Raw genomic sequence first — 25,692 nt, 5'->3', positions numbered from 1 at the left:
ATATTGTGCTAATGAAACTAAAGACTAATTCAGTTTTCAGACTGGAATTCCACTTTAAAAGCCAAGGCACAAAATGTTTGGCAGCTGTAAATTATAAATTGTGCAGAAAACATAATTCTAATAAGAAAAACACAAACCAGAAAAATTACTTCACCAAACAAGTGCCACCAACTGTTACCAATTCCTCACCAATACATATGTATTCATAATGCCTCTACACTGAACTGCAAACAAGAATTACAGTGAATATGAAACTCTGAGGATTAATTGCTAAAAAGCTTTTACCAGCAGCAACAGTGGCTTCAATCCACAAACAAACTCTCAAGTGTCTGGAGAGACCTTTGTGTACATTCAGGCTTGCACTGATTTTAAACACAGAGCAAATATACTCTTATTTAAACAAAAATTAAACCATGAGTGTGTCATTCCCCTATGAAAAAGGTTTTTTTTAAACTTTTTGTATTTGTATTTGAGTATTTTTCTTCTCAGAGAAGTGTATATATGCTTTGATGACAAATCCAGGTAGCCCCACATCACTAAAATTTAACAATGTCCATCCAAAATGAATCCACTACAAACCAAAAAGACCATCTCCAAATCAAGGCCCCTCTGAATAATAATTTCTCCTTATTAGTGAAAAGCTCATCATATTAATCACTTCCATACAATTTGAATCCTACCTTTTGAAAAGGGTATAAAGAAAGTACCCAAGTGTTGTGAATAATATCATTAGCAAAAGAAGGGTGGAGAAAATTGCATTACATTGCATTGCAACATTAATAAACATTTAATTTCTGCATATGAAGTGAGCACTCAGTCTTCTGTGAAGACACCTTAGATGCATTTGAAAACAGGGCTTAACCCAGTTTTATAGCATTCACTCCTGTTCTGAGGTGAAATGGCATCTGTTTATACAACTTTGGCAATTATAGGAATGTTTTTTATTTCTCCTGTTTTAGTACCAGCACTGTTTTGGGGAGTTGTATTATATGATTTTTTCAACACAGAACTGCCACCTGGAATTGAGCAACCTCTAAAGCTTCGTGTTTTCCACTCCTTGATGATCACGACCATGGTCGCGGTAAGTTGAATTTCTTAACCTGGGGATTTCACTTTTGCTTAGGTAGGATATTTGGGAGCAGGAGGAAAATGCCTTACTTAAGGGTTAAAAAAAAAACCAAAAAACAACCAATTCATGCTCCTGAAGCCTGTAAGCATTGATATATGAATTCAAAACATGGTAAATTAACTCATAAAATTAATATGGCTAATCTTAAAAGCTTCTTTAGATTTTTCAGTCAAACTGCAGCCACTTTATGCTGTTTTATATGAAATTTTAAACAAATACCCAGATGTACCCTGTACATATTGAACCGCATGTACATAGAATAATGTACTGTTCAGAGCATGTTACTCCTCTTCTTCCAAATTCTTTCTTTTCAACAGGGAAAGATTTTGGAGAAGCTGGGGATCTGCAATGATTTAACCATACTGCGAGCAGCGGTCAATGGGATTCCTCCATGGAGAGATTCCAAACTGCTTATCAAAGATCTCACAGTAGATGAGGTACCCTTGAGGATTTATCAGCCCAAAAGCCCACCCACTGGCAAAAGAAGAGGAATTCTCTATTTTCATGGAGGCGCTGGCACATTTGGGAGCATTAGTAAGAAATGGGCAAGTTTTATTTTTCAAGTCAAATCCAAACCTTTACATTTTTGCCTTCAGGCATGTGTCAGTCAATGTCTGCCCTGTCCTCCTCAGTGTCATCAGTCTTTGCTCAGCACAAACTGGAAAGTATTTGTGGAATGAATAGTATTGTGTTAAAAAGCATCCCATCTCTGTTTCCTTTGGGGAAGAGATCCAGAAACCAGTGCTTAGCTGAGAGAAGAGTGTTATGAATGAACAGCATTAGTATTAAATTAGTTGGAGGTGGAAAATGGACAGAGGGCATTTGTGTGCTTTGAGTTTGTGGCACAATAAAACACCCATCTGAAGAGTTCCCTCCCTCACCCTGCTCTCAGCTCTCAGTGAGGGATGCTGCTCTACTAAGACTACCCTATCTTACATAAAATATGTAATATGGGTCCAAGGAAAGATTTAAATAAATTTTAAAAAATCTGTGAATAAACTTCCATTCATGCAAACAAGGAATCCAAATGAAGGAAAATATAAATAACGAAGGAGCAATTTGGGGAAGTTTGATTTTTGTGGTGACATGGCACAGGATACTTGATTTCTTTTCCAGAAAGGGAGACAGCCCTTGTCTCAGCAGCTGGGAGTTCAGCTCCCTGAACTCTGGATCTCCTTCTGAGCTGCTAAGGCTCCAAGTGCCTTCTCTGCAAGCCAATGCACCTAACATTGAAATTTGAACTTCATTCCAGGGGTCAGGCAGTGCAATTTGAGGGGTTTGAATCCCTTACTGTTTCAAAGGGTAGGTCTGCACCATACTGGGCAGACTTGAATTTCCTGGCATCCTTCAGCCCCGTGCAGGAATCACAACATAACTCCTGTGCCATGGGTTCCCCTTTGCACAGATAACCCACCCTGCTGTACTCAGGGCACAGGAGCCTGGGGGGAATGCCAGGCTCGTGTCTAGAGCTAGTCTGGGTGGCAGTGTGGACTGCAGGCTTGGCAGGCTCTCTGTGATCTCAGTGGCAGGTGAATTCCTCTCACTGGAAGGATAAAAAACACCACAAGTTGCACAGTGAGTCCCTGTTCACGTGACATGGCTTGATGTAACAGCCATAGCTGTACACAGAGAGTGGGACCTGACCTTTGGCTTCAATTCCTTTTGGTGTTTGATAACAGGAAAACAACAATGATGACAAGCTTTCAGAAGGCCTTTGGGAATCCCCAGCCGAGCAAGCCTGAAGTCTGCAACCAGCAAATTAGCAGATGCTACACTGAAAAGAATCAGTGGACAGATAACTACGGCTTATTCCTCAAATGCATGTCATACTTCTTAAATCCTAGAATCGCTGAAGTGTTTGGGTGGAAGGGACCTTAAGTATCATTCCAGGTCCCCACCATGGGCAGGGACACCTTCTGCTATCCCAGGCTGCTCCAAGCCCTGTCCTACCTGGCCTTGAACATTTCCAGGGATGGGGCAGCCACAGCTGCTCTGGGCATCCTGTGCCAGGGCCTCATCAGCCTCACAGCAAAGAATTTCTTCCTAATATCTAATCTAAACTCTTTAACAGTTTAATCAATTTAAATTTTTTAAGTCAGCAAATACATGAATAAAGGAGACTGAGTGGCTAAAACCCACTTTGATTTCTAGAAGATTCTCCTAAAGAGGCTACACACCCACGACACAAGAGGGAAGATCTTTCATTTGGATGACAGCTGATTGAAAGAGAGAAAAATGATGAGTTATGGGAAGTTCCTGTGAGATTCCCATAAGGAGATCTGTACTGGGAGCAGTGCTAATCAATTTATTCAATCAATTCATTCAAACAGGGTGATGTGGTATTAAACCCTCTGAGGGTCATAAATGGATGGCTGAAAAACTGCAGAATATTTTTATGACAGCAGAGGATCAGACAATGACAGGAGAAATGGCGTGTAGAGAAGTCAAACAGATGAACAGAGCATTCTGACCTTATAAATGAAGCAATGGGCTCCAAGCAGGAGCAGGAAGGAGCTCTTGGTAGTTATGGTAGGAAGTTACCTGAAATTGTTGACATATTGCACAGTAGCTGTCAAAAAGCAAACAAAATGCTAGAAATTATTAGTAGGAAAGGAAAGACAAAACAGGAAACTTTTTTATGCCACGGTAATAAATCCATGGTATATCTAAATACAGTATAGTGCTTATAGTTCTGTTTCCCACTCCTCAAAAATGATAAAGAAGTACTGGAAGGACTTGGAGAGGCTACCTAGGTGAGAAAAGTGCTTCTGGGCAGAGAATATGTGAATGAACTATGACTCTTCAGGCTGCAAAAGGTGCATAAAGACAGATACATGAAGTGACTACAAAATCATGAGAAGCAAGGGAAGTTAAACAGGGAAGGATTTATCCACCATTTCTTACAGTACAAGAATTCCACCATGTGGAAGCAGTGAGTGCCAGGTACAAAAGGAGCAACTAGAAATGGCTCCTCACATCTTTGTAAGCAAGTGAGAGAGCTCCTCCTTGCACAAAGCTGTCATGGTTAAGGTTAGAATTATGGGCTTAATAAGTGGTTTGGGTAATTCACAGAAGAAATACTTATCAAGGGTATTGGGTCTCAAAGAAGCACCCTCAGCCTCACATTCCCGTATGCTCCTTATTCCTGTTTGTCCTCAGCTTACACTCTCTCTCCTTTTGTTGACCACCAAGTGAGATGTGAGACCATACCAGACAGATTTCTGGGTTTCCACAGTATCACCATCCTTACATGCTTGTGTGATGCCCTGAGAGCCACTGGCCAACAGAAAATGGATTAATGTGTAAAGACCACATTCCATAGCACGAGTTCCTTATCAGTCTCATCTTGCAGTGCCTTCCACGTAGCACATGTTCAGGGATCTGTATTTTCATTTCAAAAGGATATTTGATTTTCAAATCATAATTTCTGCTGAACTTTCTCTCTAGGAGCCTTTGAAAGAGTATGCCGATATATGGCCAAAAAATGCAACTCAGTGGTTGTGTCTGTTGGGTAAGTGCAATTTTGCCATAGAAGTATTTTTGGGAATACAGCTCTCAGTTGAAACTCTTCTGAAAAACATGCTGAAAATATTTACTGTTTTAGATCATATCCCTATTTTTCACTTAAACCTTTCATTTAATTTAGAAATGTGCTTGTAGGCAAAGTATTCTAAAATAGCTGTAGCATCATTAGTTTGGCCTTCCAATCTATATTAGTTAAACCCAAATATAATCTTTAAAATTAAAAAAAAAACATCTGTATAACTACCACAGCAACTGCAAACAACAGAAATTGAATGTTTGTAACCCCACTTTGACATTTCAGGTACCGTCTGGCTCCTGAACATCCCTACCCAGGGCAATATTTTGACTGTCTCAATGCCACCTTATACTTCATGAGGAATTTGGAAGAGTACCACGTGGATCCTGGTCTCATCATCATTAGTGGTGACAGCTGTGGGGCTAATTTTGCCACAGTTATTTGCCAAATACTGCTGAATGACAGAGATCTGCCAAAAGTACGTGCTCAGGTGCTGCTTTACCCAGGACTCCAGGGGCTGGATTTCCACTTGCCCTCCTACCAGCAGAATGCTTTTGCCCCCATGTTGTCCCGGAAGATGATAATCTACTTCTGTTTTCGTTACCTTAACAAAAAACCCACATTTTGGAAAGAGGTTCTACAAAACAGCCATGTTCCTGATAGTATGAGACACCAGTATAAGAAATGGGTAAGTGCTGACCTTATTCCTGATGAATTTAAGGTTAGAGGCTATGTACCAACCAAACCTGCATCATATAAACCTGAAGTCCATGAAGCTATCAAAGAAATTTTAGCAATGACATTTTCCCCACTATTAGCTGAAGATTCCATTATTTGCCAGCTCCCTGAGTCCTTGATTGTGACCTGTGAGTTTGATGTCTTGAGGGATGATGGTCTGTTATACAAGAGGAGACTAGAGGAAAATGGTGTTCGAGTGACCTGGTATCATTGTGAGAATGGCTTCCATGGAATTTTAGCCTTTTTTGGCTATGGGATTTTTTCCTTTTTATCTGCAAATAAGATAATGGACAGTATTGTGAATTATGTAAACAGTTTATAGAAGTATTTTTTAGAAGAAAGATACAAGTCATGCAGTATGTCCATGAATTTATACTTGGCAAGGGATATAAACACCTTTCATTTATGGTTTGGATTTTGACTGCATTTTGTAGTTTCTGATTTCTGCTTCTGTAGTGACTCTCAAACAAATGTTAAGATTATTTGAATTTTCTAGTTCAAATAATAATAATAAACACTCTAGAAAATATTCTGTAAAAACATACCAATAAGACTGACATGAAAAAGGCATGGCATCCTGTTTGACTAAAACTACAGCAATTCCAGTTTCACTAAAACTACAGCAATTCCAGTATCTTTGCATGGCTGGCACACACTGAAGGCAAGAGACAAGAATCTCCATGAAGATACTTCAACAGCCCAGAAATGCAGAAGATAACAACTGAGGTCTGCTTTGGCCCTTGTGACAGACAGAGGTGGTGATGGTATCAGATGGAGAACTCAGCTACTATGAAGTCTTACAGCAGACACTGAAATTGCAGCCAAGAATTTAATTTCCAGGTTTAGTTTCTACAAAAACTACACTGCTCCAGAAATAGGGAAGTCAAAAGGAAGGCTCTTGTCTGGAGCAGGAATCCTAAACTGCCACTAGCATGAGTCTGATTTTGTTTGGGATCTGAGAAATGATGTTTCATTTTGGAACTTCATTCTCAAACTGGAATCTCTGAACTTCAATGAGTGTGTGGATGTCAGAGAAGTGCAGAGATGAGACTTTTCCATAATCCTTTTTTTCTTTCAAGATTATCTTATGCTCAAGGCTACCTGTTCTGCTGTGTTGAAAAAAATTTTAAAATCATGTAAAGAAGGCAGAGAAGCACAATTTTATCTATATTATCACTGTAATGTTATGGTGATTCTGTGATGCTTTCAACAACAACAAAATAAAAAACCTGCACTGCAAATATTTCTGTTATAAGAGTGAGAGTTCCATTTGCTAAACACATGAGTGAGAGTTACATTTGTTTAACACATACTGACTGACGAACAAAACCGAGACCCCCCTCCTGTGGTGAAAGGAAAAACAACACAGACAGGCAGAGACCACAATGCTGCTGCTTTTACCCGGTCACATCTGTGCTGTGGTCAGTAATTAATCTACCAAACAACTGGACATAACCACACAACTGTGAAAACACAATACAAACTGAAAATCCTCAAACACCACTGGATGGACTATTTTTTTTTTCAAATTTGGGCTGTTATTGATTTTTGAAACAAGGTTTCCTTCTACTTCAGAATATTTTATTTATTTTATGATGACCATGTGCCCTATTAAAAACAATCAACTTCCCACTAGAGAAACAATATGAAATTAAAATTTTATAAAGTTTTGTGACTAAAATAACATGGTACTTTCCCCCATCACTTATAATTTGACTTTACAACAACAAATAAAAAAAAACACCCAAGTCTCCACATTGCTACCTAATAAGTTTAGATTTTTTACTTTTCTTTTCTTTTCCCATGAATTTGCAATTTAAATGTTCTGACAAACTAGTTGTTTGAAGAGTTGCAGGCTTAGATTCACGATTAATTTATTTGCATCATTTAAAATACACCTCCTCCACATTAGCACAATTCTACTCCTCAGCAAGAGCAAGATAAAGCAGTTTGATTCAGAACTCTTTAATCACTGGTTATCTTAAGTCGTTCTCAGCTGTATTTGTTGCATGTAGAGTTACTGAAAGTTACCTGCTACAGGGTCACCTAATTATGAAGCTAAAGTCAACCTCCTGTGGCTTTTTAAAAGAATATTCTTCTGTTAGAAGAAAGCACAAATACTAAAAATAACTGAGATTTGGGTAATGACAGAATTTTCTAATGCATCTTTCCAAAGAGCACTGGTGACAATCCCTTTGGCCCCTTTGAGGGACAATCATCACATGCAGGTTCCCACTCATGAGGAAACTCTCCAGATGGGTGTTTTATAGTGCCACAAACTCAAAACACACAAATGCCCTCTGTCCATTTTCCACCTTCAACTAATTTAATACTAATGCAGTTCATTCATAACTCTTCTCCCAGCTAAGCACTGGTTTCTTGCAAAAATTCCAAAATGCTGCTGGCATAGATCTACTGACAAATCAAGGACTTTGACCAACTTATCTTTTGTGAGATAACAGGAATGGGGGGGAAAGAAAGTGAGAGAGGGAAAGATACCTGCTAATGTATTTGTGAACGGGAGGAGAAAGGTTTTTACTGGAGCAAACAAAGAATCAGGAAGATTAACAAAGAATCAGGAAGTAACAAGACAAATATATATTGGAAAGTCAAATCAAAGACATCTCAGATCCCTGCAGTTCAGCATAATGGCAGCTGTACTCACAGTGCTGGTGTTATTCTTAGCTGGTTTTCTTGCTGCATTTATATTGTTGGTCATAGGGGCAATTAATTTTGATTTTTCCAACTCAGAAATTCCTCCTGGAGTGACTCAGCCTGCAAAGCTCCGGATCATTCATATAATTTTAATATGCACAGCTGTGGTGGTAAGTGAACCTGGGGTGATTTTTGGGGGAAGAACAGAGAACCTGTAGACTTTAAACTTACTTCTGTGCTAGAAGCCTGCATGGAATTATGTTCTGGAGAGCAGAGCAGGGCATTGCTGTCATGCTGCATGTTTTATTGAGCTGAGTGTTGCTGAAGAAACTTTTGCCAGACTTCTGACACTGCACTGCTCTAATCCAGTCCTGCCCAGCTCTATCTGAGGCGGTACCTAAATGCTGCCCTAACACAAGTGTGTGAAAGTCTCACTGTGCTTCTGCCCTGACTCCAGCTGACCTAGCAATCATTTGATTTACAATGTTTATCCATGTTGGATCATTTGTATTTCCATTCTTGGCTCACACTATACCAGATGTCTCTGGACTGTGCTTTCAAGCTTTTCGTGGGCATGGGGATGAGAATTCTGTATTTATTTTGAATATGAAGTGAGAAGCTGAACATTTCAGAATTGGCCTTGGGAAGGAAAAGTTTCTGCCACACAAGTGACAAAATTAGGTAACATTGCTCAAGAGGAGCTGAAGGAATTCTTCTGCCCAAAGCACATTTATATAACTCCTGCAGCAACTAAGCAGGATTATATGATGGGAATGAGGGGCTCTGACCAGCCCAACTTCTCCATGTGAAGCAGCTTGTAAAGTGTGTGGGAAGGTAATCAGTCTCCAAGAGCAGCACTCAACATCTGGTGAGCTCTGCTGACAGAGGAGCTCACTGAATCACAGGTATTTCTGTGTAATGATAGGTGATGCTCTGATGAGACATGGCATCAGACAGGAGGTAACAGAGGTTGTGCATATATTTACTAAATTAATGTAATGGAATATCTGCAAAGAGATACAAGCTATTTAAAATTTAAAAAGGAAAACAAAGAGGAAAAATTTCTCTGTCATAAATATTCTAGATTATGGTCAATCATAGTAAAGAATTCTAGATATATATATTCTAATGTTTTGGCTGCACAGAAGTTGTAATTAGAAAGAGATTATATCACTTAAGCAGCTGGAAAAGCCAGTTCTCTTTTAATCATCAATCCACTGCCCACCATAAACCAGCCTTGTATGCTGCAATGTAAGCAACAGAGGGTGAAAGAAAACAAACAAGTTGAGTGTAAAAGTTAAAATATCCTTGGTATTGTTCCATTCCTGCTTGGAAAATAGCAAATACAAAAGAATAGATCATTTTATCATACAACTAGAGACACTAAGACTAGTTTCTGTAAAAATTTAAAATCGATACATTGCAAAATGTCTTAGTTTCTTCACGAAATCTTTCCTGAAGATCAGGCATGACGAATATTATAAATATCTTGAATTGCTGAAAACAAAAGGCCTTTTGTAGATAAATATATTGAGAGTTATGACACTACTGACAATCCATGCAAATCTGGCTGGCTAATAAGAAATATTCATAACAGAATCTTGAGTAATATGAACTTGATCCAAATATTCCTAAGGACCAAAGTACCGACTGGCATGGCTGAACAATGCATTTCAAAACAGAGGAGATACTCTTTTTTAATGCAAAGTTCTGTTGGAGCACTAGCTCTGATTTGTATTCATTTTCTGGTACCTGGCATGAGTATCCCTGTGGCACAGAGAATGAACAGAAGTTCATTCCTACTAAATATGTCAGGATCTTCTTGTCAGTGCATGGCACACATCAGTGAGACTTAGGAAATGATCAAAAAGCAATTATCAAACATATTCTTAACTTAGTCAACTCTACTTTGGGCAAGTGTCTGTACCATGAAAATCAGCACCAGAATAATCATCTTTTGCTATGTTTTTACATCGTTTGGGGGGGAAGGATAGAATAACCAGTGAAAACCAAACCTGCTTTCAATGTTAGGTAAAGGACCTGCTGAGGAAGCAGAGGATCCTATCTCACCACTCTGTTAATGTTGCATTGTTTGGGGTTCTGCTCTTTGTCCATGTAACTCTCTCATAACCCCTCCTGATGCTGCTGTTACTTGTTCAGTTTTCTCCTATACCTGTACAACTCATCCATTAGTTTATTACTGCTCTAAAAACACATGACTTAGGCACTGTGACTTCACTGTCCACACAATTCCTTTCCTTTGGAAAACACAGGGTTTCCTGAGTGAGCTCTCTGTTCTCTTTGCCTTTGAACAGGGAAAGATTCTGGAAAACTTTGGCATCTGCACTCAGGTGAGCTTTGTGAGGTACATGCAAGGAAGAAAAAGTCTGGGGGCAGACCCAAAGCTCTTCATCAAGGATCTGTGGTTTGACAAAGTGCCTGTAAGGATTTACCAGCCTAAGGCTCCATCTGCCAGCCAAAGGAGAGGAGTTATGTTTTTTCATGGAGGAGGATGGGTATTTGGAAGTCTTGGTAAGATATCTACCAGAAATATTTCAGTTAAAGAAATACATACTTCGTAAAAAGTAAAGTTGGTTGTTTCTTGATCTGTAGCACTTGCAAACTTTGAATATACCCACAGGTTCAATCTCATAATTCTTGTTGCCAGAAGAAGGCATCTGCCATGGATCATATGATTTTTCTTACAGGACAATGATATAAGGGGAAAAAATACTGGAATAGGAAGATGAGAAGGTACAAAAGAACTGAGGACCTTTGTAGGAAGCAGCAGGGAAAAGTAGAGAGCATTACCATCTTGCAATTCTTTGATTTCTCCAATAGATAACATCTCTTCTCTGGAGAGAAAATGCTCCCCAACCTAAACCCAAACCCCACCAAATCTCTTTCAGAGACCCACGAAGAGCTGTGCCGCTTTATTGCCAGAGAAAGTGAATCTGTGGTTGTATCTGTGGGGTGAGTCTTTGCTCATGCTGATTCTGAGAGATGATTTCCTATAGTGTAAATATCACCTCCTGTCCCCTCAGTCACAGCAACAATCTTAGTCAGAGAAATGTCTTTGTGGGACTTCTCAAGTCTGTGATTTACAACTTCATTTGCTGTTGCTTGGAGACAACCGAAGACTCACTTGGGCTGTTTTCACTGTCTGATTACATCACAAATTACACTTTGGGATATCTAGCTGGAAAATGAAGTTTTGAATGAATATTTTCAAGTTCCAAACTCAAAACTGATTGCAAACAGATTGTAAGCTATGTGATCTCCTTAACACTTATTCAAGGAAGGCCTGCTTGATGCTTAGAGAAGCAGAGTGTGAATGACAAGCTAATACACGATCTAAATACTGGCATAATGGTTCGGATTAATAGGATATGTAACAAAGATACAAATCAGAAGTCATTTGTGTCCAACCCATGAAAAACTGAAGCAGAAAGTAACTAAATGATTGTCAATAAAACCTACATTTGTTGTTAAAGACCCAAGAGACATCATAAACAGATTATATCATAACAAAATAATCTGCACCACCTCATCTTATTGATGGTAATCCTATGGAGAGGAGACAAGTAAAACTATGCAGAAATCAGGGTGTTCCTGGTTGCAGGAACCAGGACTTTAGCAATACATTTAAAAGTCATATTTCCTTCTGTTACACTTGTCTGTGTGTCCCAGGTACCGTTTGGCCCCTGAGCACAAATACCCCGCTGCCTACGAAGACTGTCTGAGCGCCAGCCAGCACTTCCTGCAGCACCTGCAGCACTACGGCGTGGATCCTGCCCGCGTCACTGTCTGCGGGGACAGTGCTGGGGGCAACCTGGCAGCTGCTGTCAGCCAGACCCTGGCAGGCAGGTCAGACCTGCCCAGGCTCCGTGCTCAGATCCTCATCTACCCAGGCCTGCAGGCCCTGGACTTCAATTTACCGTCCTACCAACAGAACCGGGGAGTCCCTCTGCTCTTCCGGGAACGAGCTGCTTTCTACATGTTGCAGTATCTGAATGGAAGTGCAACAAAACTGGAGGAGGTCTTGGATGGTTCCCATATTCCTCCAGATATGAAATTAAAGTATCAAAAGTGGGTGAGTCCAGACAACATCCCTGAGGAATTTAAGGTCAGAGGCTACAAACCACGTGTGCTACTTGACTGCTCAACTGAAGTTTATGAGACAGTGAAGAGATTCTGTGAGCCCACGCTGTGCCCACTGCTGGCTGAAGACACAATTATCCAGCAGCTGCCGGAATCTTTCATCCTGACCTGCGAGTACGACGTGCTGAGGGACGATGGCTTGTTGTACAAGAAGAGGCTGGAGGACAATGGGGTTCCAGTGACCTGGTACCACCTGGAGGATGGATTCCACGGGATCATAAACTCATTTAATAGTGGCTGGTTGTCATTTCCAGCTAGAAAAAGGGGTCTTGACAGCATTGTGAATTTTCTAAGAAGCTTATAGCAACATTTTTCTTTGTTTCTGTAAGAACTGCCAAATTTCTGGTCTTTTATGCTTCTAAATTCCATATAAGATGTTCATATATGACAATTTTTTAATAGGCATTTATGCCAGTGTGATCACCATAAAAGACATTTCAAGAATAATTTCTTTTAGTGCTGTTTGAAGTAGTCCATGTGCAGTCTGCCTATTTTAATCATCTGTTTGGACTAGACACTTGTCCAGTACAAAAGCTGCTCTCTCAGTACATATAAAAGATGCAGTAAAATCTTTTAAGCCAACATCTGGTCTGACCTGTTTTATTCAATTACAGTCAATGATTTCATACTTCCTAGAAGTGTGTGTTTTGGCAAAGGAGAAAGACACTGACACTACAGTGCTATAATGCACAGCCTGTACTCTCTGCTACTCGTAGCACCTGAGTTTAACAGGCCAAATTTGAAGAAGATGTCTGTTGGCTATGTAATCAGTATTTTATACTCAAAAAAATGAAGTCACATTAGTTAACTTGACTTTTAGAAATGTAACTGTTCCCAACAGAAATACTCTATTGACAGCTTTGTTTAAATTACAATGGGAAAATTGCTTTAAGTGTTTTCTTGTGTTTATCAAACATACAAAAATCACCAGCTGAAAAACTTGTTCTTGTGTATGCTGAAAAACTTGTGCTTGAATAGATTCCTAGAATCACATAATGGTTTGGGTAGGAAGGAACGTTAATCCCATCTCATTCCAAAGGGACACCTGGTCTAGCCAAGGCTGCTTCAAGCCCCAAATAATCTAACAACAAAATAGGAGTGATGCATTCACTTTTGCAGAGCCTGTTACTTACCTTTTGGCCCCCAACCCTCCCTTCTTCCCATTTTCTTTTCTAGAAGTCCCTGTTAAAGCTATGTATTCCAAACCATGTAAAGCATGCCCACGATGCAGGAAGCAAATGTCCTGGCTGCAGATCAGCTGCAAGGGATATTTTAATCTCCACATTCACTGCCTCTCTGTCATAATTTTAATATGCACAGCTGTGGTGGTAAGTGAACCTGGGGTGATTTTTGGGGGAAGAACAGAGAACCTGTAGACTTTAAACTTACTTCTGTGCTAGAAGCCTGCATGGAATTATGTTCTGGAGAGCAGAGCAGGGCATTGCTGTCATGCTGCATGTTTTATTGAGCTGAGTCATAGACTAGAACTTCATTCAGGAATCAGCTGCAGCCTCTGAGCACTCACTGTTATCATCCGCAATCCAATAGTTCCGTATTTAATACCAGACCCTTTATCAGTCCCACAATTACCATAAAGATAAACAGGAAATTAAACACATTGACTCTTCTCCAATGTGATACCTGCTGGCACATTGCAAAACGTTTCCAAGGACTTTAAAGTGGGCAACACCTGAGAGATCTCTTGCAACTGGGACTGCTCCAGGCCTTGCTGTTACCTGAAAAAGCCAATTCAAAGATAGGTGTGAAGACACATCACCTCTGGATACCTGAAATGGCATTTTTTTATCTAGTGCCAGTGATACTGCTGGTGATTCTTGTTGCCTCATTCATATCAGCAATCATAAGAACAATTCAAACTGAGTATGCCAATTGCAGCATCCCTCCTGGAGTGAACAATCCTGGAAAACTTCGACTTATTGTTGCTGTTTTGATTGTTACATCTACTCTGGTGAGTAACTCTGCTGCAACTTCTGTGAGAAAGTTGTTAGATGTTAATTTCATTCTACGTGAATGAAATTAGTTGTTAGATGTTGTTAGATGTTAATTTCACTCTACATGTAAATATCAGAATCCTGCCAGAGCTCTATCAAGGCTTAAAGGATGGCTTTTCTCTTCTGGGGGGCTGACTTGAGAGCAGAGTGTTTGGAAAATCATTTCTATTAGACCTCAGTCAGATTTTCCCTATTACATAAGGATTAAGTCAACCATTAGAGCCCAAGCTTTATCAGCTGAGCTTCCCTAATTAAATTTGAAATTAAATATTTATAAAAAGTGAGATTGCTTTGATTTCCACTTTAGCTAAGCACACATGATGTTTTTAGGCCATTCTTGGGGCTTTCCAGCAACATGGGAGGCTGGGCAATGGAAGCAGCAGTAACGGGAGACTGGATGCTTTAAAAGGAGACAAAAAACCATCCCAGAAACCTTAGAGGGATGAGAGACACTTGGGAGCACTGGCAAGGCCTCCCTCAGCAGGAGCCCCTTCACCAATTCCCATCACTCATTCTCCAGGAGCCCCATCACCAATTCCCCTCACCAGGTGTCCCTTCAATGAGTGTCCCTCACCAGTTGCCCTTCTCCAGGTGCCCCCTCACCAGCTACCCCTCACCATTTGCCCCTCACCAGTTGTCACTCTCCAACTGCCCTTCTCCCAGTGCCCCTCACCAGCTGCTCCTTATACCGTTCTCCCTTCTCTTGGTGCCCCTCACCAGCTGCTTCTCACACCATTCTACCTTCTCCTGCTGCCCCTCACCATTTGCCCCTCACCATTTGCCGCTCTCCAATTGCCCTTCTCCTGGTGCCCCTCACCAGGTGCCCCTCATCAGCTGCCCCTCACCAGTTGCGACTTTCCAACTGCCCTTCTCCAGGTGCCCCTCACCAGCTGCCCCTCACACGGTTCTCCCTTCTCCTGGTGCCCCCTCACCGGCTGCCCCCTCAGGGCTGTCCGTGTGCAGTCTCCCCTCATCTCACCCTGGCTGTCCTCCTTCTCCCAACAGGGCAGGATTTTTGAGAAGATAGAGCTATGCAGCAGCCTGGCCATCAAGCGCCTCGTGTTCTCCGGCCGGCGGCCGGCCCCGGCCCCGGGGGTGCGGCAGGAGGAGGCGCGGTTCGGGCGGGTGCCCGTGCGGCTGTACCGGCCCCGAGGGCCCTCCACGCACCCGCGGCCCGCCGTGCTGCTGTTCCACGGCGGCGGCTGGATCTGCTGCAGCCTCGGTACGGCCCCGGGCCCGACTCCACTTTAGCATAAATTACTTAATTCTCTTTCATGAATTGGTATTCTATCCTCTTTAGTCTTTTTAGTGTATTTTTCCTCTGGTAGGGATTTTTTGTTAGCTGCTGCTTCGGCTGATCTGCTGCAGCCTCGGTACGGCCTCAGCCCCGCTCTGCTGCCGGCCCACTGTCCCTGTTAGCCAGGCGGGCTTGCTTTGGCGTACACTGTGTGTTGGTGGCCAACAGAATTCCGGCCTCCACACGACGCTGATGCAAAACATTTTCATTTATTTATATACTTTCAGCAAGCAAAGAAATTGATGCCCGTTTGTTCTAAATTACTTAATTAACTTTCATGAACTGGTATTCTATCCTCTTTAGTCTTTTTAGTGAATTTTTCCTCTGGTAGGAATTTTCCAACATATTTTTGTTTGCTGCTGCTTCGGCTGGATCTGCTGCAGCCTCTGCTCCGCCGCCTCAGCACCCTGGCACTGTCCCTGTTAGCCAGGCGGGTGTTGCTTTAGCATAAATTACTTAATTCTCTTTCATGAATTGGTATTCTATCCTCTTTAGTCTTTTTAGTGTATTTTTCCTCTGGTAGGGATTTTCCAACATACTTTTGTTAGCTGCTGCTTCGGCTAGATCTGCTGCAGCCTTGGTACGGCCCGGGCCTGGCTCTGCCGCCAGCCCACTGTCCCTGTTAGCCAGGCGTTGCTTTAGCATAAATTAGTTAATTCTCTTTCATGAATTGGTATTCTATCCTCTTTTTCCTCTGGTAGGGATTTTCCAACATATTTTTGTTAGCTGTTGCTTCGGCTAGATCTGCTGCAGCTCCCTGCCTGGGTATGGCCGGGGCCTGGCTCTGCTGCCTCAGGTATCTTTCCTCCAGTAGGGACTTTCCAACACACTTTTGTTCACTGCTTCTTTATATTCTGATTTCTAGGAAATGTCCTTGAAGTCCATAAATTCTGCCCTTCTTGTATCCAATTTCAGTAATACACACCCTCTCCCAGGCCTTGTTCTTTGAAGCGTATCAGGGTTAGTTTGGCAAAACTGTTAAAAGTTTCAGTGATTTTCCCAATCAAGTCAACAATGATAGTCTGTATAAAGAAAGTTAGCTACATGCTGCCTAAAAGTGATTTAAGACTAGCACACTGCTTATAATTAATATACGGGTTATGATTAATTAAAACAATAATTAAAAATGTATTAGAAAAGTTATATAACCTCCAGCTGCTGGAAGGCCAAACTCTGGCTGGGCTTTCCCATCCAGCCCTGCAAAGGGAGGCAGCAGGGGAGAGGGGTGAGGGGAGCTGGACCATTTATGGACAGTAAAACATCCTTTGGTGTGTTTCAGATTCCCATGAAAGGATCTGCCAGTACATAGCCAAGGAAAGCGGCGCGCTGGTGGTGTCTGTGGGGTGAGTTGCAGCCAGCTGCCCCAGAGAAGCCTTTTTGCCTCTTGTTACCCCTCAGCACTGCAGGGATGTGCACCTGGTGGGAATGCTCCTCATCAGGACCTGGACACCATGATCCTCATGGGTCCCTCCCAACTCAGCATTTTCTGTGATTTTCTCAGCACCCCAGGTGTCCAGACAGAATTGCGAGGGGGCTGCTTGTTTTTCATTTCTCTCCCTGCTCCATCAGCTAACAGTGCAGACACAGCTCACAGTAAGGTCCATGTGTGTTCCAGCATAAAACTATGCTGGCAGCACACAAAACCAAGGAATGCTTTCCAGAAGAGAGTTCCAGTGTGTTGAGAAATGACTAATAAACTGACTCGGAAGGTGATGAACCATTTAAATAGGTGTAATTACCTTGTGAACTTCAAGGAGCTTTCTAACAGTGAGAATCAAATGCTAGTAAGTAATAATACTACTAATTAGTACTATCAATACCAGTAGTACTGAAAAATATAACTGTCCCAGTTATTTAAATAAAGAAAAAATAATTATAGAAATGAAATATCCTAAGTAACAGTGAGGTTAAATTGATTAAATTAGTTATTACACAAACCAGAAGCAGTCTACATTAGAAGAAAAAAATGAAGGTACATCACTTAATTTGTGATCAGAGCTGCTCTGGGAATATCCTAACCATGCTATGTTCTTGCAGCCCCATCCTATGGCTCTCACTTCTCTGTGATTACTCATTGGACAAATACATGTTTAGTAGATAAAAATACCTTCATGAGATTTTTTTTCTGAGGGAAAAATTAGTGCAACACAGGGAGAACCAGGATGCTGTAGAAATTTTGTATTTACACTTAGGACATTTCCTTCTGTTACTTTTGTGTGGTGGTACTTGCAGGGGTCTCAGGATGAGGGAAGAGATGAGAATCTTGACTTCATGTTTCAGAAGGCTGATTTATTATTTTATTTTTATTATTTATTATTTATTGTTTATTACTTATTACTTATTCTGTATTATTTTAGTATATATATATTATATTAAAAGAAAATTATATACTAAAACTATACTAAAAGAATAGAAGAGAGGATTTCATCAGAAGACTAGTAAGGAACAAAATAGAATGATAATAAAATCTTGTGACTGACCAGAGTCGGAGGCAGCTGGACTATGATTGGCCATTAATTAAAAACAACTACATGAGACCAATCAAAGATGCACCTGTTGCATTCCACAGCAGCAGATAATTATTGTTTACATTTTGTTTCTGAGGCCTCTCAGCTTCTTAGGAGAAAAGATCTTAGCAAAAGGATTTTTCGTGAACTATGTCCATGACCCTTTTGCTATCTCTGTCTGTGTCCCAGGTACCGTTTGGCCCCTGAGCACAAATACCCCGCTGCCTACGAAGACTGTCTGAGCGCCAGCCAGCACTTCCTGCAGCACCTGCAGCACTACGGCGTGGATCCTGCCCGCGTCACTGTCTGCGGGGACAGTGCTGGGGGCAACCTGGCAGCTGCTGTCAGCCAGACCCTGGCAGGCAGGTCAGACCTGCCCAGGCTCCGTGCTCAGATCCTCATCTACCCAGGCCTGCAGGCCCTGGACTTCAATTTACCGTCCTACCAACAGAACCGGGGAGTCCCTCTGCTCTTCCGGGAACGAGCTGTTTACTATTCTTTGCAGTACGTACAAGGGGACACATCAAATCTGGAAGAGATCTTGGAAGGCTGTCATATTTCTCCAGACATGAGGCTGCAGTATCAAAAGTGGGTAAGTCCAGACATCATCCCTGAGGAATTTAAGGTCAGAGGCTACAAACCACACAAGCCCTCTGAGTTCAAGCCTGGACTTTTTGAGAAAGTGAAAAGACTCCGTGAGCCCACGCTGTGCCCACTGCTGGCTGAAGACACAATTATCCAGCAGCTGCCGGAATCTTTCATCCTGACCTGCGAGTACGACGTGCTGAGGGACGATGGCTTGTTGTACAAGAAGAGGCTGGAGGACAATGGGGTTCCAGTGACCTGGTACCACCTGGAGGATGGATTCCATGGAATCGTAAACCTGTTTGATTATTGTGGTTTGTCATTTCCATCTGGGAAAAGAGGATTGGACAGGGTTGTTGAATTTATAAAAGGCTTGTAAAAAGAACTCTTCCTCATTATGCTTCTCCCACTAATGACTCTGCTTAGGCTCTCACACTTCAGGTAGTGCTGCACTGCATGAATGTGACACCTTTTGATGTGTAAAATACTATTTCTAAGATCCATGAACTTCAAATTAACACAGATCTTTTTCTTGTGAGACTTCTGACAGTTCAATCTTTTGACAGTACAATTTTCCTATATGCTGGTTTTTTTTCAAATTGGCATCTCATTGATTCCTTGTCTTTAATTACTAAGTTATTTACTTCTATACAAATAATCTATGTGGAATGATTTGCATTAAATGTTGTTCACTACAGCCAGCTTATTTGTGATGTCCATTTGATAAGCTCCGAAGCATGACTTAATTTATCTAAAAAGTATAAACTGGGTAGATAGTGAGGGAAGGAAAACTCTCTCTGGACAAATAGGCAGAGATCAAGATCTCAGTGAGGAGATTAAGAAATATTCCATGGCTGCAAAAGTAGAAGTGCAAGGCCAGAGTTGATGGGGCACACCTAGCTGGAGGCAAGTAAGGGCTGCTCTGATTTTGAAACAAAGTCCTTTTTAATTTTGGAAAGTCTCCAGCATGCCCACAGAGGGTAGGATATAGTGTTGAGATGAAATGCTGACATCAGGATTTAGAAAGGCAGGAGGGATAAGTGAACTGGGCTCCTGGTCTGTGTGTACTGGAAGGTACATCTTACAGAGAGAATATGAAGAAGGAAAATGTTTTCATGTTCTTCCAAGGAGTGTCCCCCAATATTAACTTTTGCAGAATCTGTACTGTGATTCTGTGCTAGAGTCTGTGAATTGGTGCTTACTGCATGGCTTGAGTTTTATTTACAGGATGAGACAGTGTTTTCCCTGCCATGATGCTTCATTACACCCTGCTGATGGAAGCAAGGAAGAACAGCAGTGAGCACACTCAGGATGGCCAGACTGAGGACATGAAAATCACAGAATTGCTAGGGCTGGGAATGATCTCTGGTGATTATCCCCCACCGGTGCAAGCCCCCACCACGGCAGGGTCACCTGGAGCAGGTGCTGCAGGAACACATCCAGGTGTGCTTCGAATGTCTCCAGAGAGCAAAAGTACCAGTAATGGGAGACTGGATGCTTTTAAAGGAGACAAAACCAGAAACCCCAGAAACCTTAGAGGGATGAGAGAAACCTGGGAGCACTGGCAAGGCCTCCCTCACCAGGAACCCCTTCGCCAACACCCTCCGTGGGTGCTATCCCAGTGCTCCATCATCCTCAACGTAAAGTTCTTCCGCATGCGGAGGTGAAACTTGCATTTTAGTATATGCCCATTGCTCCTTATCATAAGGAAAAAAAAGAGAAAACCTACAGTGCTGAGAAAACAGAACTATTTACAAAAACAAATGCTGACTTCCCTTAGATTTCCCTGCGCAAGGGCAGCCCTTACCGAGCACGGGCAGCCAGCCCTTGCTCTCACCTTCCCCGGGCAGAGCACGGCGGAGCTGCGGGCGAGCCGAGCCGGGGGCGCGGGGGCCGAGCCGGCCCGGGGCGGCGGGAGGCGGCGCCGGGCCCGTCCGTTCGCCGGTACCGCGCGCAGGGCAGGTCACGCCGGACCTCCTTGAACCGAGATTACCCGGCCGGCGCCTCCGGCCGCTCCGCGCGGCTCCCCCCGGCCGCCCGCACCATGACCCCTGCGCCGGCTTTGCGGAGCGGCCGCACTCGGCCCGTGACGGGGCCGCGGCTCTGCCCAGCGCTGCCGGGGGAGCCCCGCAGGGCCGCGGCCGGGCCATGGCGCTGCTGCCCGCGCTGCTGCTGCTGCTCCTGCCCCTGGCGGCGCTGGCGGCGGCCGCGGTGCTGCTCGGCCTGCCCAGCTACAACATCCCGCCCGGGGTGAACCAGCCGGCCAAGCTGCGCCTGGTGCTGACCCTGCTGCTCGGCACCGCCGCGCTGGTGAGTGGCCGGCCGGGGGGCGAGGGGGCGTTCGGGGCGGCCCGCGGGCTGGGGGCGGCATTGGTTGCACGAACGCGGGGAGCCGGGGCAGGATCCGCGTGTCCCCGTTGTCCCCGTGGGATGCTGGCGGTGCTGCATCGTGAGGAGAGGATGTGGGGAGCCCACCCGGGTTCTGCCCCGGGGTATCCCCCGATCCGGACACTTCAAGGGCACCAGAGATCCGGGCGCCTTCACCCGATACGCCCCGGTCGAGGATGCTGTCCCGGTCACCCCCCGGTCAAGGATGCTGTCCCAAGTCTCCCCGCCAAGTCGAGGATGCTGTCCTGGGCACCCCCGATCGAGGATGCTCTCCCGGTCACCCCCCGGCCGGGGATGCTGTCCTGGGCACCCCTCGATCGAGGATGCTGCCCCGGGCACCCCCGGTCCGGCTGCCGCGGGCATACTGCCCGTGTCGCGGGCAAACGCCGTTCCCGGTTCAGCCGGGCCTGGGGCGGGTTAGCGGAGATTGCGAGCGGCTGATGGCAGCCTCGAATTCAGAGCTGGGCTGGGGCTTTGCGTGATAACTGCCCGCACCTTCAGGGGAAATCACCTTGCACAAAACGAGCTGCAGCCCTTCAGCTGCTCCTGCCGCGGCTGACATTTATGGCACACAATCCGGTTAGGGCTGCTTTATTTAATCCCTGGACTCTTTGGCAGCGTTGCATAAACAGCATTAGAGCCCTCCTCAGCTCTGCATCTTTTACTTGCTGTCTTTGAATTTCTTAAAATCTTCAGTTTTGTCATTTCTTTAGCCACAAACATCACCCCTGCTATCACACAGACTTTGTTTTCCTCCACACAGATTCTTAAACCATTTACATCCTCTTTAAATTAAATTTACTGACAAAGCTGCCCGGCAATCCTGAACCCCACTAGCAGGTGACAAGACAGACTCACTGGGCATTAAAAAGAGGGATCTTGTTCAGCCAGTGGCTGGTAACTGTTTGATTCCCAGCTTCTTGTTTCACTTACTACATCAGATTTATATTCTAGCTTGCAAGAGCATTGGGAAAGGAAGGAACTTCATTTTGCTCAGTTGCAAATAAAAAGCTGTAACTAACTCACACAATACAGCTCAGCAATTTAGATTTGCAAATTCCCTAAGTTTTATGGTCAAATTCCTGAATATTAGTTTCAGCAATGAAGAGCTGTTTCTACATAAGGCATTTTGATGTTTGTTGTTATCAAGTATAAATGAAACAAGAATGACCACAATATGTGCAGGACAATGCTGATGATTAAAATTTGTAGTCCAAGACACTGATCTTTATAAAATTTATAAAATTTGACTGATCTTTATAAAATTTATGATGTGACATTACAATGACATTGGATTGGAGTAGTGCAAGTAAATTTTTCTACAGACTGCAGGATGTGAGAACTTGGGAAAATTGTTTCATGTATAAATCAGAGTTCTGTGTTTCTTTAAAATTTCCTCCAAATGACTTTGATGTAAGTACAATGCAGAGTTTTTATACCCTGGCTAACTCCAGACTTTTAAAGATGCCTTAATGCCTTTTACCTTTAACAGGGAAGAATTTTGGAGAAGACTGGGCTTTGCAGCCAAATCACTTTTGGCCGATACGTGCGACAGGGGCGGAAACTAGGGTTGGATCCAAAGCTCTTTATCCAGGATCTGCAGTTTAATGAAGTACCTGTGAGAGTTTATCAGCCTAAAGCTACCTCGGATGGGCCAAGGAGAGGCATCCTCTTCTTCCATGGAGGAGGCTGGGTGTTTGGAAGCCTTGGTAAGAAACTTCCTGGAGGAACTGGGTGGTGTAGAAAGAATTTCCTCATCTTTTTAGAAGATTGAAATAAGATGTGATTTCAGCGTGTGATTTGAGATGAAGTCTGAAGCCTGTTTGGAGCAGACATTTCTTAGGCTGTCTCAAAGCTGACTAACAACAATATTTCTTTTGCAGATACCTATGAAAAGGTGTGTCGCTACCTCTCCAGGGAGAGTGACTCAGTGGTTGTGTCTGTGCAGTAAGTGAACACTACCCAGTTCTGTATTTAGGAGATTATTTTTGCTGTGGGACCACAGCAGAGCTGTGCTGGTGTTGGAGATGTTCTTTTTTGGCACAGGAATTTCTATGGGATTTATTCAAGTTCATAAAGAGAAAAATAGTGATAAAGAATATTTCACAGCCCTTAACTATTCATGCCCAGAGATACTCCGAAAAGATACAAATGGAAATATTTGGCACACAAAGTAAGACTATAAAAGCCAATTAAAAACTTAGGTGAAAAAAGTCTTCCTTGTGCTGAACATACAGTAATAAGATGCTCCAAGCAATTGGGAGCTATGGGAAAACAGAATAATCACACTAAAATCCTCCCATTTTACACATAGGAAGCAGAGGCACAAAATTATTAGATAATCTTGTCAGAAGTACAGAGGGAGTTTTCACCGTCACTAAGAACTGTTCAATTCCTTGTTCAAATCATTAATCAGAGACAATCCTACTTCAGTGAGTCCTTGTGACTGAACTCACCATTTACAGTTTATCTGCAATCCCAAACAGAGGAGCAGCTGTTTGGAGGCACTGAAGATCCTAACCTAGAGCCAAGCCACCCCAAAATGGTAGGGCTGAAGAACAGCATATGAGACCATTTCCTGGTTACTGCTACTGACATTTCCTTCTTGTCTGTGTGTCCCAGGTACCGTTTGGCCCCTGAGCACAAATACCCCGCTGCCTACGAAGACTGTCTGAGCGCCAGCCAGCACTTCCTGCACCACCTGCAGCACTACGGCGTGGATCCTGCCCGCGTCACTGTCTGTGGGGACAGTGCTGGGGGCAACCTGGCAGCTGCTGTCAGCCAGACCCTGGCAGGCAGGTCAGACCTGCCCAGGCTCCGTGCTCAGATCCTCATCTACCCAGGCCTGCAGGCCCTGGACTTCAATTTACCGTCCTACCAACAGAACCGGGGAGTCCCTCTGCTCTTCCGGGAACGAGCTGCTTTCTTTGCTTTGCTGTACCTCAATGGGGATGCGCTGCACATGCAAGAGGTCTTGGAGGGCTCTCATATTCCCCCAGACATGAGGCTGAAGTATAGGAAGTGGGTGAGTCCAGACAACATCCCCGAGCAATTTAAGGTCAGAGGCGTGAAGCCGCTTAGGCCCACTGATTTTATAGCTGAAGTTTATGAGACAGTGAAGAGATTTTGTGAACCCAACCTGTGCCCACTGCTGGCTGAAGACTCTGTTGTTCACCAGCTGCCAGAATCTTTCATCCTGACCTGCGAGTACGACGTGCTGAGGGACGATGGCTTGTTGTACAAGAAGAGGCTGGAGGACAATGGGGTTCGAGTGACCTGGTACCACCTTGAGGATGGATTCCATGGGATCATCAGCCTCTATGATTATTGTGGCTTCTCATTTCCATCTGGGAAAAGAGGATTGGACAGGGTTGTTAACTTCTTAAAAAGCTTATAGTAAACATCTTAGATTCCGTGAGTCTGTTCATGCCTCAACCTAGGGAAATATCTTTTTAGGATATGAAATATCAGGTTATGGGTAGTGAACCAGGGGCAGCCATTAACAATGATAAACAAGGCTCATCAGAACCTCATTCCAGCTGCTAAGTGGAACATGGAATATGCAAACCTTACACAAGCTTGTACCGTGCTGCAAGCCCTTATCTTTAGCTCTGCTATAAAGAACAGTTCTTTGAATGGGTATCCTGGTTTGTTCCAGTTATTAAAAAAAATATCTGTGTGAAGAGAAGCTGTGTGTTAGCAGGCGTGTGTGGTGTGAGAATAAAACCCAGCTGACATTAGTGGGTTTTGAGCCACTGACAATAAAATAATAAATATGATGACAATTAGGAAATAATGATGCTGTGTCAAGCATGGTCTCTGTCACTGTGGCACAAAAAACAAATGGTTCCTTGGTCAACATCACCCTTGTTTCTCAGCACACAGGCAGGACTGGAGCCCCTTTCTGCCCCAGTTTTAGCACTGCACTACTGGGTAATGTTTCACCCACATAACTTAAAGGACAGTTCCATCAACCAGGGACAGGAGTGCTGGTGGCACAAAAAGATGGGCAGGATTGGTGGGAAATTGGGCCCAAATATTCAACGGTAGAGCTCTCATTGGAAACTGACTGGAGAAGAGGACAAAGGAAAGATCAGGAGAGAAAGAAGGGGAAGGTCAGGAAGGTGAGGGCAGGAACAGAGCAGGTTCCTGTGCTGTTGGGGTAGTACAGTAGCTGTCAGCTGGAATCCAGCCTCAGCTCACCAGAGTAATAAGAGGGAGAGGGACAAGCATCTTTCTTGGCCTTATTCATTCTGTATTATTAATTCATTCTGTTTATGACCTGCCTTTCCTCTCCTTAAGCAGGGCAGAAGCAATGCCTGAGCACAGGGTGCATTGAGGGGTTCACACTGGATATAATATTGGCCAGTTAAAAATGGCACTTAGGGCAGTCACTTGAGGCTGCTGTACCACTTAAACACAACTATACATCAATATGGACAATAATATTTACCAACATCATGCAGGAGAGACTTCACTAATCTTCCCAGAAATTAATACTTATTAATACTTGGTGGATCTTTAGTAATCTGGATATTGGTCTCATTGCTTGTGGAAACATGAGCATCTTTTCTAGCAGAGCTGCTAGATAGATTTCATGCCTTGCTTAAGAGGCTCAGCAAAATTTTGTCATTAGACTTTTAACTTTGTCAAAACATGCCAGTTAGGTTCAATATTAG

General features: G+C 43.3%; 4 protein-coding genes across 4 annotated transcripts; all 4 read left to right on the top strand.

Moving 5' to 3' along the window:
- Positions 1–875: 875 nt before the first annotated feature.
- LOC132083048 (arylacetamide deacetylase-like 4) lies at positions 876–6,663 on the top strand. Its single transcript, XM_059487564.1, has 4 exons — positions 876–1,081; positions 1,447–1,663; positions 4,577–4,640; positions 4,956–6,663. The coding sequence occupies exons 1-4, from the start codon at positions 899–901 to the stop codon at positions 5,728–5,730; spliced, it is 1,239 nt and encodes a 412-aa protein (XP_059343547.1). The 5' UTR covers positions 876–898; the 3' UTR covers positions 5,731–6,663.
- A 1,393-nt stretch (positions 6,664–8,056) lies between these two features.
- LOC132083058 (arylacetamide deacetylase-like 3) lies at positions 8,057–12,806 on the top strand. Its single transcript, XM_059487581.1, has 4 exons — positions 8,057–8,233; positions 10,379–10,595; positions 10,973–11,036; positions 11,754–12,806. The coding sequence occupies exons 1-4, from the start codon at positions 8,057–8,059 to the stop codon at positions 12,526–12,528; spliced, it is 1,233 nt and encodes a 410-aa protein (XP_059343564.1). The 3' UTR covers positions 12,529–12,806.
- Positions 12,807–14,016: 1,210 nt separating this feature from the next.
- Positions 14,017–19,004, top strand: LOC132083154 (arylacetamide deacetylase-like 4). Its single transcript, XM_059487721.1, has 4 exons — positions 14,017–14,193; positions 15,242–15,458; positions 16,813–16,876; positions 18,230–19,004. Exons 1-4 carry the CDS (start codon positions 14,017–14,019, stop codon positions 19,002–19,004), a joined length of 1,233 nt encoding a protein of 410 aa, XP_059343704.1.
- A 1,769-nt stretch (positions 19,005–20,773) lies between these two features.
- Positions 20,774–24,786, top strand: LOC132083052 (arylacetamide deacetylase-like 4). The gene is made up of 4 exons (XM_059487568.1): positions 20,774–20,935; positions 22,506–22,722; positions 22,897–22,960; positions 23,636–24,786. Exons 1-4 carry the CDS (start codon positions 20,774–20,776, stop codon positions 24,408–24,410), a joined length of 1,218 nt encoding a protein of 405 aa, XP_059343551.1. The 3' UTR covers positions 24,411–24,786.
- The last annotated feature ends 906 nt before the right edge of the window (positions 24,787–25,692 follow it).

Source organism: Ammospiza nelsoni, chromosome 22, assembly GCF_027579445.1.
Source record: "Ammospiza nelsoni isolate bAmmNel1 chromosome 22, bAmmNel1.pri, whole genome shotgun sequence".
Lineage (NCBI taxonomy): Eukaryota > Metazoa > Chordata > Aves > Passeriformes > Passerellidae > Ammospiza > Ammospiza nelsoni.
This window is presented reverse-complemented; position numbering and strand designations above follow the sequence as displayed.